The 21417-nt window shown below is 36.4% G+C and overlaps 1 protein-coding gene across 1 annotated transcript; it reads left to right on the top strand.

Annotated features, from left to right (window-relative positions):
• The first annotated feature begins 2620 nt into the window (after window positions 1-2620).
• On the top strand, window positions 2621-21393 carry LOC127632018 (ras-related protein Rab-4B-like). Its single transcript, XM_052110473.1, has 8 exons — window positions 2621-2784; window positions 10929-11009; window positions 11323-11437; window positions 11528-11590; window positions 13792-13946; window positions 16038-16133; window positions 16467-16647; window positions 17567-21393. The coding sequence occupies exons 1-7, from the start codon at window positions 2769-2771 to the stop codon at window positions 16580-16582; spliced, it is 642 nt and encodes a 213-aa protein (XP_051966433.1). The 5' UTR covers window positions 2621-2768; the 3' UTR covers window positions 16583-16647; window positions 17567-21393.
• Window positions 21394-21417: the final 24 nt, after the last annotated feature.

Consider the following 21417-nt stretch of genomic DNA (forward strand, 5'->3'; position numbering starts at 1 on the left):
GGGGAGAAAATGGGAGGAACATTTTTTTAAATAAGTAAATAAATATGTTTGGCTAAATGAATGAAATTACAAAAGACATTGGAGTCAAGATTTGTACAATTTCTATAGAAAATAATGGTTTAAAAAAAAAAATATTTACATTTCTTGTTGCACTTAAATCTGTTTTGTATACTATTCTGATGATAGTGAAACTTTTAAGATGATTCACTTACGTTTTCCTCTTTTGTAAGTCTCTTTGGATAAAAGCGTCTGCCAAATGAATAAACGTAAATGTAAAATAAATCTACTCTGAGAATAATTCACTGGAGTGAAAAGTGTCACAACATATGCAGTTTATTTAGCTGCTTGTTTCTGCAGTTTTCACCTACCTTTCCCCCTCCTGTGCATGTCCTGACATGTTCCTTTATTAACTGGCACATACACACACCCACAAATACCCAACAGACAAGGTTGCCTTGACCTGGTCCTAATCTGTGTACTACTAATGGGTTTGTCCGAGGTCACAAGCATGGCGCCCTCACAATCTAAACAATGAAAGCCTTAAGGTGTCACAGCCTAGCCTGACAGAGCACCCTCTTTTTCTGCCTATTTTATTTAAAGTTCAGCCAACCTTAAGAAAACATCCATGCTCCGTACGGCACACACTCCCTCCTCCCTTTAATCTCGGAGAGAGAAAGAACTTTTTAAAAATGTGGCGGAGAATCTGTCACTGGAAAACAAAGGAAGGGAGGAAATCGTGGAGATAGTGGCAGAGGGGCTGGTGATTTATCATCCATTGGCCCTGTGCGGTCCGGCAAGACAAGGGCTTTGAAGATGTGTGCACGGGGCCCCTCAGAGTTTGCCTGAATAAGGAGTGTGTGGACAGAAGAGAAGTGAAGATGACAGTACCTTAAGTTTCAAAAAGAATATAGCCATTCCAGTTAAACGCAAACACTTCTTTAATACGTTTCCCAAAAGAATGCAGGTATATCATTGCACATTGGTTTCACAGTTTTATTCGCTACATACTGGACTCAGTGGTACACATGCAGTGCAAATGCATTGAAATGTATTGTATAGTAAAGAAAATATTTATAGACTGAAGAAGAGAAAGTTGAATTACTATGTACAAAGAAACAAATAAGAGAAGGGCTTGCTTTAAGAACTGAAAAATAATTTTAAAATGTTACAATTCAAAACTATGGCTGTGTCTAGTTTGGAAGGCTACATTGTCATCGAGGCTGTCTCGTTTCAGAAAAGCCATTGTGACACTTCTAATGCGACCTTCTTTAAAGGGAAATCTGAGGATGCATGAGGTGTATCCTTCGTGGGCACTCACAACCCACAGTTCTTTGCTTCAATGGAAATTAATATATCATTAAAATAAAGTATTAGACTAAAAGTACAACTGTAAAATACATTTTCTTTTCTCTTGTTATCTCTCCTTAAAATGTACCTCATACATTCCCTTCTAAAGTAACTAATTTCCCTTCTCACTCAAAGCGCTCACGCTTGTTAAAAAGTGGCGTGCTGTCATAGCAACCATGTTACGTTCCGGTTCCGTTTGTCCTACGAAGGCCGTCTCGTTTAACGAGGCTCGTTTAAAGGAGGACACTCGGTATACTGCAGCCTTCAAAGGACTCGTCCTACCTAGCACGCAGCCTTCCAAACGAGACACAGCCAATGATCAAATAGTGTAAAAAGTGTAAATAGTGTAAAAAGTTGTGAAATTGTAGATGAAGTAAAGAATGTCCCAAAATCTCACTTCTGTCATTGCTTAAACGTCAACTTCTCAAATGCAGTGGAACACACCTCCAGACAGAACTGCTCTCTGAAACGACATCATATTGACTGGAGTTTGACTCCCACCGTGTGGACATAATATGATGTACAGATGCGGACTCTATGCAGGGGTTTTCAAACTGGTGTCCGGGATCCCCCTGGGGGACGCAAGGAGGTGCTAAATTTAAAAATTTAAGAGAAATAAAAATGGAAAACTTTTGACATTAATACCGTTTTATTCTGAAATCATGAGATTAATCATGATCAATTTCTTCTGTAGACAGAAATAATAAGAATTAAACAGTTAGACATAAAAATACATATTTATAATTGGCATTAAAAAGTTTGAAAACCCCTGCATTGGGATGTATTTTAAATGCGTAATTTATTCTATTATATTCGTTGAATTAATTGGTCAGCAATATGTGGATGATTCTCTCGAAAACATTACACATATCCCCTTAAAAATCTAAAGAAAATGATATATTGCATAAAGAAAATTAATCATATTTTATCATTCAAATTATACAGTTTATTACAGTAAAAAAACAGACCACTGTACACAGTGATTATTTTTTTTTTTTTAATGAATTAAATCTTCATAAATTATAGGCAGGCTTGAATATAAATTATTTATAAAGACATTTAATCAATAGGGCAATATCATTTTATTTATTTATTATTTTTTTTATTTTTTTTGCATTACAGTTATGAGCTTGAGATGTTTTGTATTAAAATTATTGTAATTATAAAAATAAAGAAATTATGCCAAACTGAGGTACTGTCAATTATAGCGTCATGACATCAGCTTGGTGTCGCGCGCACGCTGTGCTCGCGCAGGTCTAGGTGTTGTAAAACAGGAAACTTAGGCGGAAGCAGCAGCTGCAGTTAGCCTGTGGATTCCAACCATCAATACACAGAGAAACAAAACCACAGCAAAGCCCTTATCTGAGGGAGAAGAACGAGTATCCATTAGCCGGTTGAGTGGTTTCATCGGTGGGAGCGACATGTCAGAGACATACGGTAATGACAGTTTAACTGTGTTAGCGTTAAAGCTATCGAGCACTGGCGCGTGCGTACGAGTGAGTGCGCGTGCTGTATCAACATCATCACCAGGAAGATGATTTTTCTGACCAAACGTTATTAAGAAACATTATTTTATTTTTTTAAACAGATGCCAGGGCAGTATAACCCGTACAAAGTAATATTATCATGTACCCATAAACATGTCCTGACACTGTATTCTTGTCAGGCTGTTGGTAAATATATGTTTATTGGGGTTTCTACTCACTGAAATGGGTCTGTCAGATGTAAAATGTTTTTTATGTTATGTTATTCTCGTATAAGAATAAGATCAGTATATATGTGTGCCAGGTAAGTTATTAGGATAATTAACAGCTGTTAACTGATATTATGTAACTGCTGTCATTTCTCTGAACAACGTCACAAACATTTTACCAATGTGAAGTGAAACGTTTCTATCTGCTTTGCGTCTGTGGTTTGATGATAGATTACCCTATTGCGGATTCTTAACTCTTGTGCGACCGTCGGAACATTTTTTCTTTTTCATTTGTGTTAATGCCAATTGCATATATTTTGCAAAAGGTGTGTATTTTGGGGGGAATTTTGACATTTCAACCTCAGTTCCTATAATAAATCTATAATAAACTGTGTACACAAAATAGTAATACTCAGGACCTTCAGGACAAAAATGGCCCAATTGAAACCTATTAAACGGCAATATTTGATCCCAGTGCCATTTAAGCATACAATCATGTATTCTATTATATTATGCTTTCATTCCAGAGGTCTGGCTTAAAAAAAATAAGAAAATAAATAAAATTATATATATATATATCTTTGTTTTCCACCAGATGGCGCCATTTCCTCATGTTTAGCCTATGGAGCAAATACATGCTTTTCCTCTATTTTCTGTTTGGTGTTTTATGGAGCACTGCAGGCCAATTGAATAAATGATGCAGCTAAAATTGTGTGTGTGTTGGTATGAATGTCAGAGTGTGTTTTGTATGTGTGTATTGAGAAATTTGTTTGTGTGTGTAAAAAAAAAAATAACAGTGGCATTTAAAGAGTTAAAATGCTGAAAATGAATGAATATTTGGTAGTTATGATCAGGACTGATGTTGGTTAAAAGAATTAACTCATTGGAAGTGGACAATAATATTAATATATCATATTATTATGGCAGTTTTTTTGACATGGACATTTTTGTACTCAAAGGTCCTGAGTGTGAGTTTGTTTTTAAACCTGATACTGCACAAAAAAAATAATTAATCAAAATCAGTGTTGTGGCTCTGTCGGGGCCATGCTGCCTGTTGCAGAGCTCCCTGTTCTTCTATTCTATTCGATTCTATTTGCAAAGGGAATGTTTGGGCGTTTTAAATGTATAATTCCTATTTACACACAAGCTGAATATATATATATATATATATATATATATATATATATATATAACCATCTTAAGACAAATCCTTTTGTGAAACATCTTATGATAGCTAAGACTTTTGCACAATACTGTGTGTGTGTGTGTGTATGTGTGTGTGTGTGTATATATATATATATTTATCTCATTATATTATATTAGTCATCTTAATGGTTCTGAAAATATAATTCCTTCTGGTTTTGGGATGAAACATGACCTAAACATGTTCTTGACAAATTTCATGAGATTCACCCATCTTTTTTTTTTTTATTATTATTTTATTTTTTTTGTATTGAAGAATTTTAGAAAATAACAAACAACTAATAATAATAATAATAATAACAATGACCATTAACACAAGTTTAACACTGCACAACAAAATATAATTAATCAAAATCAGTGTTGTTACTGATCAATGACAAATCCCAGACTGAGCTAATCCCATAAAAACATTTCCACTTCTTATGTAGTATATGGATTTTTTATTTTTTTATTTTTTATAAATCAACAGTGCCATTATATAAACAAACTAGCATTTAAAGGGTTAGAATCCTGAAAATGAATGAATATTTGGTAGTTATGATCAGGACGGTGTAAAATTGAAAAATGTACTCATTGAAAGTGGAAAATAATATGAATACAATTATGGCAGTGTTTTTGACATGGATATTTTTGTCCTCAAAGGACCTCTGTGTAACTTTACATGTAAGTTAAATGTCACGGTTCTGTCTTCCGTGACGTAAAACCTCCACTGACATCATGCATCATTACCCCAAGCTGTTTCTACCCATTTCACTTTCACATACTGATATAAAGTCACTCTTCAACACCGGATGTGGTGGAGTCAACATGTCGACAGTTGTTGAGTGTGTGCTTTTGTATTTGCTGAAAAAATGACAGAAAAATATGTTTGTATAATCTAACTTGTTCGGCAAGACTCCTCTCAAATTGCTGCTCCGCCATGACAGTTGTTGATTGAAAAAATAAAATCCATTGTAGCGCCCCTTGTGGCAATGCTGAGAATACAGGGCGTACTTGTGTTGGGTTATGAATTGCGCTCTTGACACATTTCACAACGCAACAATGCATGAAATCGAGCTTGCGTAGCAAGATCATTCACGTACTTGCGTAAAGTAAGTTTTGGCCTTTAAACTCTTTCGCCCCCTTGTGGTCCAAGGTTTGTAACCGCCAGAGCAACTCACAAGCGCATGTAATGTATGTACAACGGGACCACGTGTTGACCATGCATTGGTGAAGTGCTCGCATCTGCGTTTGCGTACTTGCCTGAAGTATGTTTGGGCCCTTACTCTCCTCCAACCCTCCATCTATCTGCTGTGAATCAGAGTCTGTTTCATTGTACTTTGTCTACAAATTAGGGATTTTCACAAATGCAAACCTTAAAGGGTTTTGTTTTTCTTATGAAAAAAATGAGCAATATGCCTGAACAACAACATCTAGATTTAAAAATGACAAAAACAAAAAAAACATTTGCATACGCATAGAAACATACAGTACAGATTCCAAGTCTTTTGAAGAGGTACGATTACTTAAATAAGAATTTTCACTTTTGGGTGAACTAACCCATCATGTACATACAGTACCACCCAATGCATAAGTTGTATCAGCAAGATTTAGATGAGAAGTAGTTTTATTGTTTCCCTCGAAGGCACAAAGGAAAATAGTACAGTTTTTACTTGTCGACAGCTACACTGTCTCGCATGACCTCATTACTTGGTGTCCAGTTATGATTGATTACAGTTGTCTTGCGTTTTGAACCATGTTTTTGTAAAAATGTCGTAACTTTTGGCAGTCGACTCCAATGAGTCAAGAAAAAGATATTTGTAGCTGATATGACTTCTGATTTATTCATCACACTAGAAATGGAAGGTCAAGTCAAGCGCATTCTATTGTCAGATGTTGTAATATCTCGTATAGTGTCCTCTGGTTTTATATGCACATTTTGGTAAATTAAGAGCATCTTTGTATTCCATGCATGCATTGAGTTCACATACTATGCATGTACTGTATACTATTATTTTTTTTAAATAATATTCTATATATGTACTATACACAGACCTACTATATATATAGCACTGTGTGCTATTACAATAGAGCACAACAGTTGGGTTCTGGGGGTAAAAAGCCTTTTAAGTTTCTCCATTGACTAGTTGTTTTTTGAAGATAATTTATAAACCTTTAAAGACAGATCTTCAAGGTGTTAATCGATGGTATATGGTTCCTTTGAAACCATCAGTCTGCATTATTTCAACTACATTTAAAAAAACAATCGTTTAATAGTGGAATTCCTGGTTTAGAACTGGGGCTGGATGATATGGCAAAATAAATAAATAAATAAAAATGTTACATTCAAGGATGAGTCACAATTAGATTTCTCGACTTTTAAATGTACTCCACTGAAAAGTAACTCCAACATGATTCAAATTATGTTTTTTATTAGGTTGCAAGGCAGCCTGGTTGGAGTAATCAAAGTTCTTTCATGATAGGAAGCATAGGGGTGCATGAATAATGCACCAAAAAGCTGCACTACACAACAAGTTGTTAACATAGTGTAAATATAAAATTAATTAAAATCTAATAAACCCAGATGTTCACAAATAATAAAACAAAATAGGAAAACTGCAATGTAGGGATTAATTTTATCTAAACCAAGTCTAATAAGTTATCTAGAAATCAATATCTAGAGATGATCAAGTTTATCTAGAAAGTACTCATTGTACATCAAACAATTTGAATGTAAAATCATAAAACCCCTGCAGATAGTGTCCAGTCTTGAGGACATGCTGAGCAGTGCAGCAGTATGAGGTGATTTATCATTACAATTGAACTCAAAAGTTTGTCAAAGTGATCACTTCCCAAGTGTTGGCTATAGATGCTGTAAACTTGAAACATGTCATAGAGCAAACCAATAATTAGCAATCTATCTGAATCATCATTGTAAATGCAGCAGCGGTGGATGTTTGACTCTCCTATATATATATATATATATAATATAATATAATATAATATATATATATATATATATATATATATATATATATATATATATATATATATATATATATATATATATATATATATATATTGGCCTATTCATATGATTTGATATGAAGCACTTAACTGTCACTTAATTAATGCTTTATTTTGGGTTTTAAAGAAAGTTCATCAACTAGGCCAGTTATGGTCTGATTAAGCCAGTGTATACATGCATGCATGATGGTCGAAGTTGAGCAAAGATCACTTGTACAATTGCACTGGAAATATTACCGTGTCTTTTATATCAGTTGTTAACCTGTTACGTTCATTTGGAGCATGCATGTAAGTGCAGCTGATCAGACTAGGGGCTGCATCAAACCAAGAGCTATATAAAAAAAAAAAAAAAAATGTATCTTGCCATAACGTAAACTGGAATTAATTGAAAAATCAACCAGCCCTCTTCAGACCTACTCAACCCATAATCCTGAAGAGAAATATCCACGATTTGGAGAATAGTGTTAAACCAATCATGGCAAAAGTGTTCTGGAGCGACCATTTACATTCACACACTCCCATATGAATGAAGCAATTGAGTCAGTCTCCATATGCTCCGTACGCTCTCAGACTACTTGTATATCAAAATATTTTGCAATAAAATTACATTATTTTGTTTCTATCAAATTATACAACTTTAAATTGATAATTTTATTTTCCATCCTTTTTGATTTGAATACGTCATTCACAATGATTTATGGGATTGTAGTTCATTCCCTCATTTAAGACAGTACCGGTAAGTATTGTACCCTTCTCTTTTTGTGCGATTTTAAAAATGACTTTTGCTTCAAATCAAAGTTTGTAAATTTGCAAACACTTCGGAGCTGGTTGGTTTAGTCAATTACTTAGAACTCGTGGAAATGAATGGGAGAAATGCTTCCGAAAGCGTAAAAATGTGGCCGGGCACGGTTACGCCACTCTTCAATTCCCAGTGGAAGTCGATTATCCACACACACATGCGATGTGTTTGTGGCTCTTTAACAGAGAGTGAAGTATGGAATGGATGTTTAATCACACCGTTAGTTTGCCTTGCAGCTAAGTTTGACCTTTGTCTGGCTGTCTTATGGTTAACTAGTGCTGTTCTTTATATTTAAATGTACAATTAATTATTTACCTTGGTAAATGGAGTCATGTTTGACTGTAACAGAGGACAAAATCAATTAAGGACTAAATCATGACATTTGATCTGCCCGCTTTCAAGACTCTCTCACTTCCCTTATTAAGTTCAGAAAACAGAAATGATACATTTTGCCCTTAAACTTTCAAATCAAGCTTGCCCATATTTATTGAAGTTGTTGGTATATGTACAGATTGACTGTACACATACAGCTACTAAATGCTTTTCCATGAAGAGAAGCTCAAGGTCATGTTGTCTGAGTACACACACTGTCTCCAGAAATAGCACCCATTAGCTGACTGTCTGAACTTGGACCACGTTATTTAATTTAACTTGATATGCTAAAATTACTTTTTAGAGTGTTTGTGCTCGTCATTTATTAATTGGAAAGTCATAGAAAGTCCTAGCAGTTTATGGCAGTTTATTCATGATGGCTCTTTCCAAAACCTAGTGGGCTGCCTGTCTAGACAGCATTTTAAGGCACCATAAGCATGCTTCTGACATTGCAAACTTTATGATAAACTCATTGAATAAACGTATCTTATTCCAAGATTGCGAATGAGTCGAGAGAGAACTTTATTAGAAATATGATTGTCAACACTAAAAATTATTGATAGCTTTATCTAATTACAAATTATCCATGCTTTGTATTTTAAACAACTTGGAGGATTACTTTTATAGCTTAGCAGCATGCTATTGTAAGACTTTCTTGGAATTAATTACGAGTCGAGTCCCCTTTGCGCTATTTGTGTGGCATGCAGGGTTACTGTGTATGTAGAGCGTTCAAAATCAGTCACTTATGAGGTTCCTTGACCGTTAAGATGCTGCTTTAGAAGGCAGCTGCTTATGTAGTCCGTTGACAGCAAGGCAGCTGACTAGGGTTTGGAACAGAGCTGATGTTTTTTTTTTTTTTTGTCCAAATTGCTCTGGCACAGTTTTAGAGATTATGCTCTTCTGCTATGCTCCATATGTGTACTTGTATACATGTTCCTCAAATGCTCCATGCTGACAGTCATGGACCCATCATCTCCATAGATCCTCCTGTGATGCTGAATTGTTTCTCTGTTACAGCTGTTAAAGCTGAGTGCATCTCATGCCCACACATGCGTATAATTCTTTCTCTGTGTCCTCTTTCAACACAGAGCATTTGGGACATGATCCCTCACACAGGTCAGCAGCTGAACCCTGCGGCCAGCTGCGTGGGCTGGGTCAGGACCCGCTCCAGTCCGAACATCTGCACAGCACATACGCTCAAAGAGACATCCTGCTATGATGATATTGTATCTTGAGAAAGGGCTTATATACATAAATGCATTCTTTGCCATTTTTTGGTTTTAGCTGACATTGGGTTTATTGTTTTATGGATATGAAAGCCACAAACTGATCCTTGATTAGCTGTATTGATTACTATTAGTTATTGTTTGAGATAATGGCATTTGATTTAGTGTTTTGTCCACATATACCAGTATGGGTTTTTCAATGGCTGATACCAATATCTAGAGAGCAGCATGGCTGATATAATGCTTGTATACCTTGAATTCATTTTAAGGTTTTTTTTTTATTTATTGTCTTGCAACCATATAAAATGAATTGCATTTTTAGCTGATTTTTTTTAATCAGCAGTGTGACACATACAGCATGACCAGTGTAGTCTGATTTCCAGACAAATTACCCTTGAGCCTGTTCTTTTGAGTCTACAGTACAAAACATACTGCGCGACCAGTGTAGCGCGATTCCCGAATGAATGACTCTTATGAGCTTGTTATTTTTAATCTACTGTAAAAAAATACAGGTGACCAGTCAAGTCTGATTCCCGAATGAATGACTCTTATGAGCTGGTTCTTTTGAAACTACAGCGCAAAACATATTCATTCATTTATTCTGGTTTATTTTTTACCCTGATCTCATATATCATAAATAATATATAAAACAATAAAATAATGCACCCTTATTTTACAGAATAATTTAAGATTCTTTCAAAATTATTTCTAAATTGAAAGCTTGGTGTCTGAAGACAACTTTTTATGATCAAAAAGGCATGTTGTCTGCCAATGCCGATTATCTCAAAATGGCAAAATATTTGCAATTTAATCAGCCCATCTGACATATTGGTCTATTACTATTTCTATTATGAGTGTTTCATGTTCCATGTTAAATACAGCATGCCATTTAAGTCTTGGGTGTGTGCCTGTGTGTGTAGTCAGTCTTTTCCTATTAATCTTTAATGAACACCTGTTTAGAGTTAGTATGGGTTCTTTCTGCTAATGGCATCCTTACAAGCCATCATCAGTTTAGTGCATGTTTAGTCAGTTGCTTAGCAACAGTTGCTGGAAAAACATTGATTTTCAAGATGGATTTGATTGTTCAAAGAGTACACACCTCAATCAAATGCTCTCACTGACAAAAGAATGAAGAAAAGGTTTAGTTCACATGGAATGATGCGTATCAGGATTGTACAGTGTTCAGAAGGAGATTCGAAAGGCTTTTAAACATGTTCTTCATGTAGCACAACTGTGATATTGATTCTCTTCCTCTTTCTCTCTCTCTCTCTCTCGGTTTCAGATTTCCTGTTTAAGTTCCTGGTGATTGGCAGCGCTGGGACTGGGAAATCATGCCTCCTCCACCAGTTCATAGAAAACAAGTGTAAGCCCTTATTAATGTCTCACCCACACAAAGACTTCAATTAACAAAATGACCTTTTAATTCTCACAGCATTGAGCAGAGAAAAAGAGAAGGCCATTGAATGTTAAGTTTTCTGGCAAAACGCAAGTATCTTTACATGCATTTGAAGTGTGAATAAGACTGTTAAGGTAGATAAGGTAAAGTATTGAATGAAAACCATGCTTTAAGTAAGCTTAGCTTAAGCTTAAAATCCAATGCCAAAAAGGATTTGTTGTGAAAATATATTGCTGGAATGAGATCGTTGACATTTAATTGATTTTGTCCTCTGTCACAGTCAAACAGGACTCCAACCACACCATTGGTGTTGAGTTTGGCTCCAGGGTGGTCAACGTTGGTGGCAAAACAGTCAAACTGCAGATCTGGGACACGGCTGGACAGGAACGTTTTAGGTACATGCCTGTGATTTGTCCATTAGAATATGCTCAAGGATGTATGCTGACTCTGATTGGCTGAGCTCATTTATTACTTGTGTCTCATAGGTCAGTGACCCGCAGTTATTACCGTGGAGCAGCGGGGGCTCTTCTAGCTTATGACATCACAAGGTAAAGCTGTTGCGATGGGGGTCACCCAACTGCAAGGAAAAGTTCACCCAAAAAATGTGGTTTTCATTGTTTATTTACTCACCTTCATGCCATTCCAAACCTATGCAAGTCACAATGAATGGTGACTGGAGCTTTCAAGCTTCAAAAAGGATGCAATTAAAGTACCATCAAAATGGTCAATACACCTCTTGCATTATATTTCAAGTCTTTAGAATTAATACAATAATACACTGATTCTCTCTATTTTCTTCCCCTCCAGTAAGGTGTTATAGGAATAATTCACCCAAAGGTGAATATTCTCAGCATTTACTCACCCTCAGGCCATTCCAGATGTGTATAACTATCTTTCATCTGCTGAACGCAAAGATTTTTAGAAGAATATTTCAGCTCTGTAGGTCCTCACAATGCATGTGCAATGCAATGGTGTGCCTGAACTTTGAAGGTCTAAAAAGCACATTCATGCAGCATAAAAGTAATCCATATGAATCCAGTGGTTAAATCCATATCTTCAGAAGTGATATGAAAGGTGTGGGTGAGAAACAGATTAATATTTAATCCTTGTTTTTTATTTTTTACTATAAATTTTTACATTCTTCCTCATCTGTTTTTGGCGATTCGCATACAATGTGCTTATCGCCACCAAATAGTCAGGGAGGAGAATTTTTGGTAAAAACTGTTTCTCACCCACACTTATCATATTTCCTCAGAAGACATGGATTAAACAACTGGAGTCGTATGGATTAATTTTATGCTGCCTTTATATGCTTTTTGGACCTTCAAAGTTTTGGTCATCATTCACTTGCATTATTTGGACCTTCAGTGCTGAGATATTCTTCAAAAAAATTTGTATTTGTGTTCTGCAGAAGACAGAATGTTAAACGCATCTGGGATAGCACCAGGGCGAGTAAATGATGAGAGAATACTCCCTTTAACTGCATCATTGAGTTGAACACAAGAACCAGATTAGTCTGATAAATTCAGAACAAATTATTTTTACTTTTTTTTTGCCAGATCAACCAATTTATTGACAAATTCTCACTCAGTTTTTTTCAAGAATCAGACATCGCTGCTTCTCTCATGAACACACCAAGAAGAGCTAGGGAGGATGCCTAGATTGTCAGTGAATAATGACTTAGAATTCAATGTTTTTCTCCCACAAAACTGTTATATGACTTCAGAAGACTACAGCCCACTTTTGAAACTTTAATGGTGCTTTGTATTCTTTTTGAAGTTTGAAAGCTCCAGTCCCCATTCATTGTAACTGGATGGAAAAGAGTGACCAGCACATTCTTCAAAATTTCTCCTTTCTTTCACCAAAGAATGTCATACTAAGTCATAAAGTAAATGATGACAGAATGTTTTATTTTTTGATGAACTATCCTTTTAAACATAATCTCTTCAGCTGTAGCAAATGAACTCAAATATTTGCTTTGTATGACACACAGTGAGAATCACTTTGACATTCAATTGGATAAGCTCCGGGTTTCTGTGCCGCTGTTGTAGTAATAGAGATGGAGAGAATGGAATAATAAAGAGTGACAGGACTGTAATAAAATGTCATCTGGAAAGCAGCAGCCCTGAGAGATCTAGTCCGTTAGACATGGTGTCGGTCATTCTCTGCACAGATGCTGCTAGAGTGAAATAAACAGACTGATGGACTGTGTTTTGATGGATAGAATATGGGGGTCATCCTTTAGCTGTGAACTTCGTCGACATTGCAACTGCAGTACAGATCCACATTCAATGCTTTACACTCTGAAACACATTTACCCATTCATCCGTTGCTGTGACCACTGGCTAATGGTTGCCATGGAGACTGGTGACTCAAACAAAACAAGTTTCCCCGAAAGCATGTCGTCAAGGACTGCATTATTAGTCATGTATTGTCTCACTGCGTCATAGAGATTGGTACAGACATTGATTTTCTTTGAAACCCCTTTTACACATTCGCCCTGTTTAGGACGTTTCTACTATTATAAATGGTTCAATTGAGTGTTGAAATTGACCCTACGTCCTTGGTGTGAACAGATCATCGATGCATGTTATTCCATAGTAAAAAAAAATTGTTTATCTTTGAGTAAGCCTTCAGCAAAATGTAATAATATTTCCTTTTCAAATTGGACATATTGCTGCTTAAAAGGCAGTTTTTTTTGTAGGAGTAAAAACTTGACTGTTGTTGTGTCTTCCTCTCTATATTCTAGTCGGGAGACCTACAATGCTCTGACTAACTGGCTAACAGACGCACGGACACTGGCCAGCCCCAACATTGTCATCATCCTGTGCGGAAATAAGAAGGATCTAGATGCCGACCGTGAGGTCACCTTCCTGGAGGCTTCTCGCTTTGCCCAGGAGAATGGTTAGAGCTTTTTCTTAGCAGTAACTTTCTGGGTGTTGAGTACTCATTCCAGGATCACATAAATTGACTTAAAGGGATAGCTCACAGTAAAATGAAAATTCTCTCAGCATTCTAACCCTCATGCCATCCCAGATGTGTGACTTTCTTCATTCAGTAGAACACAAATTAAGATTTTTAGAAGAATATCTCAGCTCTGTAGATCCATTCAATGCAAGTGAATGGTGGCCAGAACTTTGTAGCTCCAAAAATCACATAAAGGAAACATAAAAGTAATCCTTAAGACTCCAGTGTTTAAATTCATGTCTTCAGAAGTGATATAATAGGCGTGGGTGAGAAACTGATCAATAATTAAGTTCTTTAATAATTAAGCACAGCAATAACTATGTCATCATTTTGTTGAGACACCATGTTTTCGGTATACAAAATGTTTTTGTATTTGAAGAAAAAAAAGATCTGCCAAGTTTTTTATTAAAATAAGGTGATAAGAAACAGGAAGTGGGGTGGTAGAAAATGAAAGGCTGTTCCATTACAACAAAATAGCCAGTTGCCTTTGTTTACATCAAAATCTGTCAAAACCATAATTTCTTCCTTGCTATTGCTAGTCAGAGCCAGATAGTATTAGATGGAGGGGACATTCTCTAGAATGAGAACATTTCATTGGGCAAAAAATTCTATACACCACTCCAAGTAGCCAATATGAAATAATATTGGCTTTAAATATGTTTGGTCTTTCTCATCCTGTAAAATGGACTGTACATTTGAATATATACACTCACCTAAAGGATTACTAGGAACACCTGTTCAATTTCTCATTAATGCAATTATCTAATCAACCAATCACATGGCAGTTGCTTCAATGCATTTAGGGGTGTGGTCCTGGTCAAGACAATCTCCTGAACTCCAAACTGAATGTCAGAATGGGAAAGAAAGGTGATTTAAGCAATTTTGAGCGTGACATGGTTGTTGGTGCCAGACGGGCCGGTCTGAGTATTTCACAATCTGCTCAGTTACTGGGATTTTCACGCACAACCATTTCTAGGGTTTACAAAGAATGGTGTGAAAAGGAAAAACATCCAGTATGCGGCAGTCCTGTGGGCTGAAAATGCCTTGTTGATGCTAGAGGTCAGAGGAGAATGGGCCGACTGATTCAAGCTGATAGAAGAGCAACTTTGCCTGAAATAACCACTCGTTAAAACCGAGGTATGCGGCAAAGCATTTGTGAAGCCACAACACGCACAACCTTGAGGCGGATGGGCTACAACAGCAGAAGACCCCACCGGGTACCACTCATCTCCACTACAAATAGGAAAAAGAGGCTACAATTTGCAAGAGCTCACCAAAATTGGACAGTTGAAGACTGGAAAAATGTTGCCTGGTCTGATGAGTCTCGATTTCTGTTGAGACATTCAGATGGTAGAGTCAGAATTTGGCGTAAACAGAATGAGAACATGGATCCATCATGCCTTGTTACCACTGTGCAGGCTGGTGGTGGTGGTGGTGTAATGGTGTGGGGGATGTTTTCTTGGCACACTTTTGGCCCCTTAGTGCCAATTTGGCGTCGTTTAAATGCCACAGCCTATGTCCATGTTTCTGACCATGTCCATCCCTTTATGGCCACCATGTACCCATCCTCTGATGGCTACTTCCAGCAGGATAATGCACCATGTCACAAAGCTCGAATCATTTCAAATTGGTTTCTTGAACATGACAATGAGTTCACTGTACTAAAATGTCCCCCACAGTCACCAGATCTCAACCCAATAAAGCATATTTGGGATGTGGTGGAACGGGAGCTTCGTGCCCTGGATGTGCATCCCACAAATCTCCATCAACTGCAAGATGCTATCCTATCAATATGGGCCAACATTTCTAAAGAATGCTTTCAGCACCTTGTTGAATCAATGCCACGTAGAATTAAGGCAGTTCTGAAAGGGGGTCAAACACAGTATTAGTATGGTGTTCCTAATAATCCTTTAGGTGAGTGTATTTGCTAACAGCTTACTTTTGTTAATGAGCACAGATAATGAGTCTGATTTGGACATATTTAAAAACAAAGACTTTGGTCTGACTCAGACTATGTCCATCTCCTAGAGCTGATGTTTATGGAGACGAGTGCTTTAACTGGAGAGAACGTAGAGGAAGCCTTTCTTAAATGTGCTCGCACCATCCTCAACAAGATTGAATCGGGTAAGCGAAATCAAGCACTGCCACAAGATTATGCACATGTGCTACAACTGGTATTTACGGGATAGTCCACACCAAAATGAGCATTCTGTTATCATTTACACATCTGATGAATGTTTTTTTTTTTCAAACCTGTATGATTTTTATTTTATTTTTGAGTCATGCAACACAAATGGAGATGTTTTTTGCAGAATGTCCAAGCTATTCTTTTTCCAGACAACAAAAGAGGTTACCAACCCTGACTGAGCACCAAAAAGCATGAAAATCTCTGAGGTTCTGCCTTCTGAAGAGTTCAAGGAGAAGTGTAATTTTGTGTTTGTTCCTGTTCATGCATAGGCGAGTTGGACCCTGAGCGGATGGGTTCTGGGATCCAGTACGGCGATGCATCCCTTAGGAACATCAGACAGCCCAGGGGCTCTGCTGCACAGACCAAGCAGCAGTGTAACTGCTAGGGTCCTGGATGCCCTGACTGCTACCTGATAACAGACCTTTTACACTCAACCTTGCCCCCCCTCAGGTGACTTGATTACTAAATAACATTTAACATTTAAATGTGCACTCAGTAACATTTGTCTTTGTGTTATCTTCGACTTATGTTGACATCTCCGTAGCATCTTTTAAAATAAACTTTTTTCTGTTTCTGATGCCATTGTAGACATTTAGTATTCTGTCATCCGGGATTACTTTAATCAGAGAAAGTGTCAAATAACAGGACACTTACTGAGATTACAGCTGGTCATGTGATTCTAACATGGTAGCCCCCTTGAGAGTACCCTCTCAATGTAGAATAAAACTGCTTTTATAAGGTAACTGTTATGACTGGAGTCTTTACAATTCCTGTCTTCAGGAGTTAAACTTTTTTTAATGAGGAAATAAAACTACTGTGTGCAACTTTTAAAGGAACGGTTCACCCAAAATGAAAATTCTCATCATTTACTCACCCTTATGCTATCCCATGTGTATGATTTTCTTCTTCTGAACACAAATTAAGATTTTTAGAAGAATATTTCAGCGCTGTAGGTCTGATGCAAGTGAATGGTCCCCAGAACTTTGAAGTTCCAAAAAGCATATAAAGGCAGCAAAAAATTATCCATACAACTTCAGTGGTTTAATCCATGTCTTCAGAAGTGATATGATAGCTGTGCGTGAGAAACGGATCAAAATTTAAGTCCTTTTTTTTTTATTTTTTTTTTTAACTATAAATCTAAATTTTCACCAGCCCTCCTATGCATATAAAGAAAAAGTCTCTGACATGACTTCAGTGTATGCTGCGCAGTAATATACATTGTAGCTTGATGAACACTGCTAGATCGCTCTATTGCCAAATCAAGACCCATGACTGGACTGTTTTATAATGAAGTTTGTTATATGAAAGATTTAATGGTCACTATGCTGCAGCTATACTAATAATTTTTGAATATTTCTAACTTTTTCAGTTCTGGGTGTCTCTGGGTATGCACGCCCCCTTAACCCCATTCCCCAAATGTGACCCCTCCACACCCAGACACATCTGGATAATTTTCTAAGAAGTCTATCTGCAACTTTTGACCTCTGACGTCGGACAAAAACTTTTCGCCAAGGACACTTCTCCGGGCCCCGCTACACTGGGCTGGAAGGCGTCTAGAGAGGGCCACGGACAGTAGAGGTGAATCCTGACCTGACTGAGAGACTGTGTGTGTTTTTAACTTATCCTGTGATTCTCATGCACACATGCAGTTCCTTTTTGTAAAGTCAACAGCCATCAACTAGACTTCACTGGACTAGGATAAACCATTCAGCGCAAGCAGTGAATGAAACATTCCATAGGTTTAAAAAATGAAATATTGTTGAATCATTTCATACATTGTGACATATCTGTCCTTTGCTGGTGTTTAAAAGGGTAGTTCAACCAAAAATAAAAATTCTGTCATGAATCACCCAAGATCCATGTGACTGAATTCCATAGAACACAAAAGATGTTGGGCAGTATGCTAGGCTATGTCCCCACACACTGTCATTACATCATTTCACCATACAATAAAAGTGAATGGTGGCTGAGGTGAACATTCTGCTTAACATCTCCTTTTGTGTTTCACAGAGAAGAGAAAGTCTTGTGTTTGGAACAGCATGAGAGTGACAATAAATAATGACACAATTTTCATTTTTCAGTGAACGATCCCTTGAAATTGAATGTTCCCTCTATGGTTTTGTAAAATGACAAATGATGAAACAATTGAGCACGTCATTGGTCATCCATGCAGGTTAGCTGGTCGGCTGTTAGCACAGGCAACAAAAAAAAATTATATAAATGTTGAGATCCAAACCTTGACTTTTGGTGAGAAAGCAAAACTGTTTAAACCCCTTTGCTGTACACTTATAATCTGGTCTGGGTTAGGAGAAAATAGAGAAACATCTGTTCAGATCTTGTCATTCGGTCGGCACTATCTGGTGCTTATCGGATTTAACTTTTGCTCTGGCTTGGGTTGGAGGTTATCATGTAACTAAACCTCAGCCATCCTCTGCACGGACCTCCTGCTTTAATGTCTGCTGGCTAAATCATTTATTGACATTTATAACAGCAAATCTACTGAATTCTATTCATAAGAAATGTGATTTTATTTTTAGGTTTTTTTTTTACATTTCACCTATATTGATTAACATTTTACTTGTTCAAAATGTCTTTAATGCCCCTAAAAAAATTAAATAAATTATATATTTTATCTGATTAAAACTTAAATGTAGATTTTTGGGTGAATCTCATGAAAATAGTCGGGTCATATTTCATCTCAAAAGACAAAATATGAACATTATATTCTGCATAAAGAAAATTAAGCCTTTTTTTTTAAGACCATTAGGATTTTCTTTCATAATGGTAACATTTCCTCAGTTCTCAGTAGCCTACTGGAGTGTGAAATAAATCTCATTCTCATTACTGTAATGTGAAAAAAATCATTTGTAATATTATTTAAATGATAAAATTATACATCATACTGAGATTTGTTTTGCTGAATTTAATTTATGCTTATTTCAATAAAAATAATTCACATTACAGTAATTTGAGTTTGGGTGGAAAGTGTGATTGTCTTGAAAATAATACCACAATGCAGAAAATATGAATGGTCTAATAAATAGGCTTAATTTTCTTCTAGCAAAATTGCGTGCATGCATATTTGGGGAGAGAAATTATCTGGTCCAGAAATGCCCAGGTCATCTTTCATGCCATAATTAAAAATAAATAAAAAATATGAACATATTTTGCATAAAGAATGAAGCCTTTTGTTTTAAAACCCCATTAAAGGGAGATGAAAATTCTCTCATTTACTCACCCTCATGTCATCCCAATTGTGTATGACTTATTTTCTTCTGCTGAACAAAAGCAAATATGTTTAGAAGAATATTTCAGCTCTGTAGGTCCATACAATGCAAGTGAGTAGTGGCCAGAACTTTAAAGCTCCAAAAGGGGCATAAGGGCAGCATAAAAGTAATCCATAAGACTCCAGTGGTTAAATCCATGACTTCAGAAGCAATATGATGGCTGTGGGTCCTTTTGTACTGAAAATCTACACTTTCACTTCCACACTTTTACTTTCTTATTCAGCCACATACTGGTCAGGGCTGGTCAAAGATGAGATTGATAGTAAAAAGTACTTTAATATTGATCTTTTTATTACCCTCACCTATTATATCACTTCTAAAATATGGATTTAACCACTGGAGTCGTATGGATTACTTTACGTCCTTTTTGGCCCTTCTGAGCTCTGGTCACCATTCACTTGCATTGTAAGGACCAACAGAGCTGACATATTCTCCTACAAATCTTCATGTGTGTTCTGCAGAAGAAAGGAAGTTATACACATCTGGGATGGCACGAGGGTGAGTAAATGATGAGAGAATTTTCATTTTTGGGTGAACTATCCCTTTAAGAATTTCTTGTAAATAAAGTTTTGTGACAATCAAGCTCGTTTAAAGCCCCTTTATAACTTTAGTGAAAAGAAATGTCACATTAGCGTAATAATATTGAAATGAAAGCTGGTGTCATAACAGGTGTCACAATACAGAATGGATATATATATATATATATATAAAATTGGCAGTGAAATATGAACTGGACATTTCGAAGTAAGATTGACTGTTTTACAACATATTAAGGGTCATTTAAAAGTGGTTACCACAAGGTATTTTGTAACCATTTGAAAACAATTCCTTGCAACAACCCGATCTGCTTGACTACTGCAATGTGGTTCAACTTAGTCCTGAAATAGGGTCAGATTGCAGTTATATTTTAGGGTAAGTTGTTTGTTGTTTCCCATGATGTTCCTTATGCTCTTTAATCAGTGATATCATCATTATGCACCGCAGACAGATCTGTTACGATCTGTGTTTTAAAATGTCGTCTATGTGATGTGTGGTTTTGCTTTTTCTTTTTGTCCCTCTTCAAGTGCACTTTTGACTGTTATATACTGTACCTATAGAATTGTAAAATTTATAGTAATTTAATTACATTAAATGAAAGAATATTATTTGAGTGATCATTCCTTACAGAAGAACAACCGACTAGTGTGACAGTTTCAGGGGTAGTTTTCTCCAGCACAAAGCAGAGCCTTCCCTGACTAACCATGATTGTTCGGACACCGTTCTCGCAGCGAGTCGAGTCTCTCGTTTGATCATAGCTGCTTCATGCTCTCATTGTTGTCCGGTCTTTTAAGATGCACCTAAACTGTGACTAAAAATATTCCAGGTTAAACTCTGCACTGCACATGGTGTCGTTTTTAGCAGAAAATATTTTAAGTTTTGCACTTCCAGTGGAACTCAGTGGGGCTTAAGATTAAGGATTGTAATTAAAGTTTTTTTTAATGTTATGTGGATTTGTCTTTGTATTGTCTCTGTAGGAGAAGTGTGACAGAGCAACTTGCTCTTTCACCTTTTTCTTCTTTTACAACTTCTGTTAATTCAAAAGAGACTATTTTTATTTTTCTCTAACAAACTCCAGCAGACTTGACATTCACAGAACAACAAAATACTCATCTCAGTGGAATCTGTTTTCATAGTTACTGAGCCCAGCGGTTTGCAGTATAATTAGGTGTTTGCAAAGGCAACCAACAGTGTTACTATTGCTCATAGTTTCTGTTTTTCATAACTCTACGTTTGAAACTTGGGTGCATCACTAGTCCTGTACCATTTGTGCTATGGACATGGATGAGCTTAAAATTTGAGGGTAACAAAGAAATATCCATAACATATTCCACCCAAAAATCAAAATAAAACATTTGCATAAGACAAAAAGGTCTGTTTTATAACTATTGGGAAT

Source organism: Xyrauchen texanus, chromosome 38 (assembly GCF_025860055.1).
Source record: "Xyrauchen texanus isolate HMW12.3.18 chromosome 38, RBS_HiC_50CHRs, whole genome shotgun sequence".
Taxonomy (NCBI): Eukaryota; Metazoa; Chordata; class Actinopteri; order Cypriniformes; family Catostomidae; genus Xyrauchen; species Xyrauchen texanus.